Source organism: Protobothrops mucrosquamatus, unplaced genomic scaffold, assembly GCF_001527695.2.
Source record: "Protobothrops mucrosquamatus isolate PMUCROS unplaced genomic scaffold, P.Mucros_1.0 scaffold2292, whole genome shotgun sequence".
NCBI lineage: Eukaryota > Metazoa > Chordata > Lepidosauria > Squamata > Viperidae > Protobothrops > Protobothrops mucrosquamatus.
The window spans coordinates 3,710-12,118 of NW_015388378.1; the positions used below are offsets into that span (position 1 = coordinate 3,710).

An 8,409-nucleotide genomic window follows, 5' to 3' on the forward strand; every position below is an offset into this window, starting at 1 on the left:
TGTCCCTAGTTGTTCCTCAGAGAAACTCTCAATGCAGCAGCTTTTCCAAAGGCATTTCCAAAACTGTCAGGATCTGAAGGATTAGAGAGGCTGGGCTGGAGGCAGGAGGAGAGAAGCCCCTCTGGATGGAGAGCCTGGAATGAAGGGCTTGCTTGGACACAGACAGGCCCAAACTGACCAGCCCTTCCTGACCTGAGGAGGATTCAGGATTGTGAGGACGCCCAACCTGCGTTACATTCACACGTTTCTCCTCTCAGGCAGACTTCAGACTCCCTCACTGCTCAGCCCCACCAGGGGAAGAAGCGGGTTCTGGATCACGGAGGGTCCGATCCCCCCTCCTTCTGTCAGAGAAAAGCTCTGATCCGTTTGAAATCTCCCCAGAGCAGGAAGTGGATCTGGGGATCCCTCTCCCCAAAAGTTCTGAGAAGCCGCTGGGATTGTGGGGAGGAGCAGGATGGAGGCCAAGGACTTTGCCTTGGGAGACTGGGAAGGACTGGGAGACCATATTGGAGGGACTGGGCAGTGGGATTACTGGTAGTCCTCGACTTACAGCAGTTCATTTAGTGATTGTTGAAAATTACAACGTCATTGAAAAAAGTGACTTATCACTATTTTAAACATGACCATTTTAGCGTCCTCATGGTCACGTGACCAGGATTTGGATGCTTGGCCACTGGTTCATATTTATGACGGTCACAGTGTCCCCATATCCTGTGATCCCGTTTTGCGACCTTCTGACAAGCAAAGTCAATTGAGAAGCCAGATTCACTTAACAATGGGGTTATTAATTTAACAGCTGCAACGATTCACTTAACAACTGTGGCAAAGAATATCATAAAATGGAGCAAAACTCACTTAACAAATGTCTCATTTAGCTGCAAAAAATGTGGGCTCGGTTATGGTCGTAAGTCGAGGACTGCCTGTATTTATTTCTCGGGGTGGGGGGGCTTTGGAGGTCCTGCCCTTTTCCATGCAGACCCAGGTTCTGCCCAAATAAGTCCCGTGAAGGATCCTGAAAATGATCTTTAAACTCTTTGGTGCCCTTGAAGAATTTCTGACCTGAAGAGCTTCCAGAATGGAGACCAAGAAAGGGCCTTGGGGATTTTCATCAGCTTAATCGATTTCCCAGGAGCATTTTATTCATTTTATTTATTTATTTTTATTCTTTTAATCCACTTACAAGCTGTTGTTTTTCTGTTACTTGGGCAGCCTCAGAGTCTCTTCCATGTTTGTATTTTGACAATGAAAACTAAACAGTGACTTAATGTGATTTTCTTTTGTCCTTGTTAGTCAAGTTTAGCATAGTTTATGTCTTGTGAATTTAGTCTCTCCTCCAATCCAAGGAAGGGCTGAAGAAACTTTGATGCTCCTTGGTTGGCAGTTTGCATGCTAGAAACTGAAATAATGTAGTATGTTTATCTTTGGTTCACCAGAGGGGCTTTAGAGATGACGGGACATGATTTACAATTGGGGTGGCATGCTTTCTTATGGTACAGGAAAAACAGAGTCTATAAGTACTTTCAAAATCATTTTATAAGAAATGCCTTGTTAACAGTATGGGAAAAAATTAAAGCTAAAAGATATTCAAAAATTCCAGAGTGGTTATCAACGATGGAGGCATTTATACATCCGAGCCTGGTAGACTTTGAAAAAATATGGACATATAAAGATATTTTAGATATTGATGGGAAATTAAAATCTAAACAAAAATTGGAAATTCAGGGAATTAATCTGTCTTGGTGGGCACATTTACAGATACAAAGTAGATATGAAAAAGATGTAAAAATGTATGGATTTTACAAGGATCAAACTGTGTTTGATAAGATTTTGTTAACCTCAGATGAGAAATTAATTAAGAAAATGTATAACTTTTTGTTAATTTTAGATATGGAAAGTGAACAAGTGAAAGAAACAATAATAAGATGGGCAAAATTTTTTGGTTATAATATAGAATTAGAAAAATGGCAAATGTTATGGGAGAGAAACTATAAATTAACAATGTCAACTTCATACAAAGAAAATCTGTATAAAATGTTTTATAGATGGCACCTTCCACCAGCAAGATTAGCAAAAATGTTTAAAAATATGTCAGATAGATGTTGGAAATGTAAACATAACATAGGCATGTATTACCACATTTGGTGGACATGTGGTAAGGCAAAGGCCTATTGGAAAAATATACATGTTTGGTTAGAAAAAATGTTGGGCGAACAAGTGGATTTTAAACCTGAACTTTTTTTACTAGGCATTATGCCTGAAAAGACTAATAAGGAGAAATTATATTTAATTTTACACATCACTACAGCAGCGAGAATAATTTTTGAACAATATTGGAAGAATGAAGGACTGCCATCAGAGGAAGAAATAATCCGGAAAATATTGGAATGTGCAGAGATGGATAGATTAACTATGAGGTTGAAAGATAAAGAAGATACAGACTACTATAAATTTGGAATTTATTTTATTCTTGGTTAGAGAAAAGAATGAAGGATTAGGAATTGAACAGGTAGCAACTCCAGACAACTTGTTGATTGGAAAAATTAACATATGTTGATGGGAAAAAAATTAATAAAAATTTTATAAAAAAAAATAAAGATGACGGGACCCTCCAGACAGAGGCTGAGTTTGGGGAGAGGACTCCAGCAGAGCCCCCCTCCCACCCAATACGGGAGTTGGCAGTAGGAACGCCCAAGCAACCTCATTGGGGGCAGGGGGTGGGGCCAGGGTGGAGAGGCCCCATGGGTTTCTTCCAGGTTAGGGGAATTCTGGGAGTCCAAGTGGCTGAGAAACTCTAATTTAGGCCTTTACGTTGAAAGTCACTGATCATGTGAAGAGTTGGGTAGCTGAGATCAACCCCCTCCCAAGCTTTGTGGAAGGCCTTGCTGGAAGGGGGGAGTGTGCAATTGGGGCAGGTAAAGTTTGGGGGACCCGACCTTCCCGTCCTCTCTCACCCCACCTTCCGTGCCCTCTAACCCTTCAGGCCCTCCAGAAGCTGCTTCTTTCCCTCTCAGTCACTCCCTCCTTCCACCTCCTGCCTCCTCTTCCGTCCTCTCCCCCTTCCTTTCCCCCTTTCTCCTCCCCCCCAGCTTTTTTCTTCTTCTCCTTCTCCTCCTCCTCCTCCTTCTTCCTTCTTTCCCCCCAAAGATTGGAGCCTCCATAGGATGAGGGTCCTTGACTGGAGCCCCCTAACTCTGCCCCTCTGGGTCCCTTCCAGGCGCCTCCTCACACTCCCTGAAGTATTTCTACTCCTCCATCTCGGAGCCCAGTCAGGGGCTGCCCCATTTTGTCACTGTGGGATACGTGGACGGTCAGGTCTTCACTTCCTACAACAGCAACAGCCGTAGGGAGCAGCCTCGAGTCTCCTGGATGGAGAAGGTGGAGAAGGAAGACCCCCATTACTGGGACAGAGAGACCCAGGCATCACATAGTGCTGAGGAGGCGTTCAGAGAAAACCTGGAGATTGCGAGGACTCGCTACAATCAGAGCGAAGGTGAGTGATGGGTTGGGTGGCTCCTCCTGCCCCATAATCCCCTCCCTAGGAACCAGAGGGGGGAGAAAGGGGGGTCCCTTCAAAGGGAAAGGCTGCTTCCCCACATTTAAACAAACTTTTAAAATATGTTTATTCTTTTTTAAAAATCAGTATAAGCTTGTCGTTGCCTCCATAGCTGATGTTTTCTGCCAATTGCAGTTAATAAAAACATTTTTTTAAAGTTTTCCCTCCATCTCCCTGTATATTGATAGGATATGGATATAAACTGAGTTAAAAGAGACCAAAATCTCCCCTCCCCCCATGAAAGTTGGGGGGTCCAGGCCTTGGTGGACCCCCTGCTGTGGGGGAGGGAGGGGATCCCAGGTCTCTCCTCTCCCAGAAAAGAAGCAGGTGGATCCCAAGGAGATCCTGAGGGAAGCAGGTCCTTGTTTTTCTGTCTGTTTCCACCCCAGAGAAATAAGGGATCCACTGCAGATCCACCTGGGCTGACTAGATCCCTCTCTTTCACCTCTTTTTGGAGGGATGAGTGGGGACCCAAAACGGCAGGAACTTCTCACCCTCCAGGTGGAAGGAGAGGCCAGGAGGCCAAATGGGGTGGGGGGACTCCTGGGGGGGCACAGGATCACTTCCAGGATCCTCCCAATCTTGAGGGGGAAAAGGACAGAAAAGAAAGAAACCCCCATTTGGGGCCCTTCCTGAGTCGCTCAGAGCGCTGATGGCTTCCCATCCTTGGTCCCTCCGGCTGGACTCCTGCGCTGCCCTCTTGGTGGGGCTGCCCTGGAGGGGGGAGGCCTTCTTCAGCAGCCCCCCCCTTCTGCCATCTTTGGGGCACAAGATTCACCTCCAAGGAACCTGATTTAGGGGAGAGATTGGAAGCAAATATCTGTGTCACCAGAGGCTGCTTTGGGCTGAGGTAAACTTTCTCCACAAACATCAGCCATTTTCCCTCCTTTCATCCCAAGGAGGTGCAGCCCCCCTTCTTCTGCCCTTTCCTTGCCCATCCCCCCCAGGCAGACACCCCAGAGATCTGCCTGCTCTGCCCCTGATCCCTGAGGATCCCCCCAGATCCCTCCAGGCCCCCTGCTGGCCTCTCAGGGGAGCAGAGCTGGACCCAGAGGGCTCCCCCTGGTGGAGAAAGGAGGAAGGAGACCGGCCAGAGTGGAGGGGAGCCTCCTTTCCAGGCTAAACAGCCCCAAATGTCCCAACCTTTCCTCCAAGGGAGGCTGCTTCAACCCTCCCATCCTCTGGGTCGCCTCCTCTGGACCTTCCCCAGCTCCCTCCTGGCCTTTTTGGAGGTCTGGTGACCAGAACTGGCGAACGATATTCCAGATGTGGTGGCACCCTTGATTAACACAAAGGCTTTGTGACATTAGCCTCTGTGTTTTCAATACCATTTTAATGATCTCTGATATCCTGTTTGCCTTTTGAATTTTTTAATATAATTTGTTTTGAACCTTTCCAACAAAAGATAAAAACTAAAAGAAAGTATCATAAAGTAAAGGAGATAAAAGAAAGAAATCAAAGAAAAATCAAAAACTATATAAGAAAAGAAAACAAGTTGAAGAAAATAAAGAAAAAAGACATAAAGAAGTGGCTTCTGATATTCTTCACAGCAGTTACAAATATAAATATATATTTAGCCTCCCTAAAGCAGCCTTTCTTAACCTTTTGACCCTGGAGGAACCCTTGAACTATTTTTCAGGCCTCGGGGAACCCCTGAACATCCAGGCTCAGAGATGGGGCAGAATTGTTTCCTGCGTAGACCTCTAGAGATGCATTAACAGCCTTCTTACACTAAGAATAAAAACTTGCCTTTTCAGTATGATCCCTGTGCTTTCTTTTTGCAGCACAAATATTAAATTCTGTGCCAAACGTGCAATGAACACAAACAGATTTCATCTTCAACTGAAATAAGACGGTTTCTGTCTTAGCTTTTGATGCTTCTGAAATAAGACAGAGCTGGTTCTCAGAAGTTGAAAACTGCAGACAGATTTTCAGTGCCTTCCTGTGAATGGCAGGAGACTCTTCTTGGGCAGAAATCCAGAACCTTTTTTTCCCCTGGGCAGATCAGGGAATCTCCTCTGGAGGGCAGGATCAGACTCAGCTCAGGAGGATCTTCCTCTCCCTCCAAAGGGAAGGTCTCAGGCTGAGCAGAAGCTGCAGAGAAAGGATCCCCTCACTTGGTCACTCATGGGAGTGGAAAGGGAGGGAAAGGACTGGTCAGTTTAGTTCAACTGTACTTACAAGTGGTTTTCCCTCAGATTTGAGAGTTTCTGGCATCCTTCCTCATTCTGAAGTCCAACCAGAAGTAGAAATATTTCAACATTTCCTTTTGTTTTTTTCAAACATTCAGTTTTCTTTTAAATCTAAGAATTTAGTCATTTGAAGTTGAAACATCTTCTCCAGGGCCTTGCAGAGACTGTAAAGTTCAAACTTCATTTCAAAGGTCAATAACCCTTTGGGGGAGCAGATCAGATTGGGGCACTTGCTGCTGTTGCTAAGGAAAATATTCCTTTGTGGCCCTTCAAGTCTTCATTCCCACAATGTACAAAGCCATGGTTTGTTTCTGGTTAGTCCAGAAAGGGAGCCAGCCTTGTGACTTAGTGATATTTGGGAACATAGATCAAGATTTATGGTCACAGGGATCCTTGCAAGCTTGTTTGCAGTTCGACCAGATTCTCTCTGAGGCCATGAGATTCTCAGTCCCTCTTTGGAGCTGCAGGAATCTGTTCCCTCTCTGGGATCCCTTCCTTTCCCCCCAAGAGTCTCCCCAACAGAGGAACTGCAGAAGGAAAGATGGAGGAGGCTCGCTCCCTCCGTTTCTTCTGCGACTCCTTCTTTTCTCGGTCTCCCTCGGGATCCTCCGCTGGCTTTTCCAGCTTCCCTTTTCCTGGGGGGGTTCAGGGACTCCATCCTGGGGGGGGGGAATTCAGGGAGACAGGTCGAGGGAGGGGAGAAGGGCAGGTAGTGATGGGGGCTTTCTTTCCCTTGATTGCTAGGGAGGAAACGGGTGTGTCAGTTCCTGTGCCAAAGTCCCTGCAGGGAAGGGGATCTGTGTCTATCTTGAGGACTCCCCAAACCATCATCTTGTTCCTATTTCAGGCCTTCACACGTGGCAGTTGATGTACGGCTGTGAGCTCCAGGCTGATGGGAGAAAAGGAGGATTTTGGCAGTATGGCTACGATGGGAGGACCTTCCTCACCTTCGACAAGGAGAGACTCACCTGGGTGGCTCCCCAACCCCAGGCCCAGATCACCCAGAGGAAATGGGACGCTATTCCAGGATTGAATCAGAGAGATAAGTCCTATCTGGAGGAAATCTGCATTGAGTGGCTGGAGAAGTACCTGTCCTACGGGAAGGAGACGCTGCTGAGGACAGGTGAGCCCCTGGATGCAGGTTGGACTTTCCTCCTTTATGGCCGGATTTCTTGTGCACATTCGGCCCTTTTGGGTTCCTGGTCTGCAGTCTGACTGCCCAGGAGGGAATCCTCCCCCTCCCCTTCCAGCCCCTCTCCATGACGCGGGAAGCCCTGATTGGTTCCCCTTGCCAGGCCGCCATTCGATGGACCAGGAAATGCAGCCTCTGCCTGGGGGGTGTCTGGGTGGATCAGGCGGGAAAAGCACTTGGGGGTGTCCTGTTCACAGCCCACAGTGAGGCAACAGGAGCACTTGAGGTTCTTCAGTGAGACCCCCATTAGTCGAACTGTAGTCAAGTGTGGGGTGCCTTTAATTTCCCCCCATTAACTCTCCTTCCCCCCACATCCCACAGGGGGCTCCTTCCCTGCCTTGCACCTGATGGTGCACCTCCCACCACCACCACTAGGTGGCTCCACGTCTACCATTAATAAGACATCCTCAGGGCCCCCCCTTGGGCAAAAAAGGCCAAGGTTGAGGGGTTCTTTTCTTCCCAAAATTTCTGTGGATCTTTCTCTTAAACCCCAAACAGGTTCCCTCCTTTCTGACCTAGTGAGTCTTTCCTCAAAACAGCCCCCTCCCCACCTTGAAGAACACCCCCTCACCCCACAGGAGGCTTCACAGTATAATCTTTTCCTGTGGTTTGTTCTTATTTTCCCATCTAAACAACGTCTCCCCACTGGGTCGACCCCCTCTGGGGTCCTTGACCCCCCCTCTGGTATAAGCTGAGTGAGATCAGGGTCCACAGGGGAAGCCCCCCCACACAATTGCCAGCAGCCCCTCCCTGCCCTGGGAGGACTCTCTCTCTCTCTCTCTTTCTCTCTCTCTCTCTCTCTCTCTGTCTCTCTCTCTTTCTCTCTCTCTCTCTGTCTGTCTCTCTCTCTCTCTCTTTCTCTCTCTCTCTGTCTGTCTCTCTCTGTCTCTCTCTCTCTCTCTCTCTTCCATTGGCCTCACCTCTCTCCCCCCCTTTGAGGGATAATATTTCTTCTCCAAATTAATCAGTCAGAAATTGGAAAAGCCCAGAGCCCCTTTTTACTTTGATTCTGCCTCTCCTCTTCTTGAAACTGTGGTTGTGTCCCTTGGAAAGAGGCCTGGAGCAGCCTTAGATTCAGGGGAGCAGAAGGAAACCATAAAAGTAGGGAGAAACCTCTGTGTTGTTGTTGTCTTGAAAGGGAACTTAAAAGAGCAGCTCCACTTTCCCTCCCCTGAAGGAAACAATCCAAGATCACTTAGAGTTCAAAGCAGCCAGAGAGGAATTTCCTTGGACCCTCAATTTGCTGCTGGAGGTTTTTCAGGCTGAGTCCCTGGGAAGGACTCAGAATCAGGAGTTCTTGTGGTTGAGCTTTTTCCAGATCTGGAGCATTTCCTAAAACTCTTGGAGACGCTACAGGTGTGGAGTGGGAAGTAGTGGGAGGCTTTCCTGCCCCTCTGAGTTTCCCCCCACCTTCCAGGCTCTGGAGGGGCTCAGAGTTAATTCCAGGGGTGCCGTTTCTGCAGACCCCCCAG

At 47.5% G+C, this 8,409-nt stretch overlaps 1 protein-coding gene across 1 annotated transcript in view; it reads left to right on the forward strand.

The window, feature by feature from the left end:
• LOC107295302 (patr class I histocompatibility antigen, B-1 alpha chain-like) overlaps positions 1-8,409 on the forward strand; it is a 13,191-nt gene that overhangs the window by 656 nt on the left and 4,126 nt on the right. The window contains exons 2-3 of the mRNA XM_015824610.1: positions 3,215-3,490; positions 6,593-6,868. Of these exons, the coding sequence (XP_015680096.1) occupies positions 3,215-3,490; positions 6,593-6,868 (552 nt within the window). The remainder of the gene's footprint in view (positions 1-3,214; positions 3,491-6,592; positions 6,869-8,409) is intronic.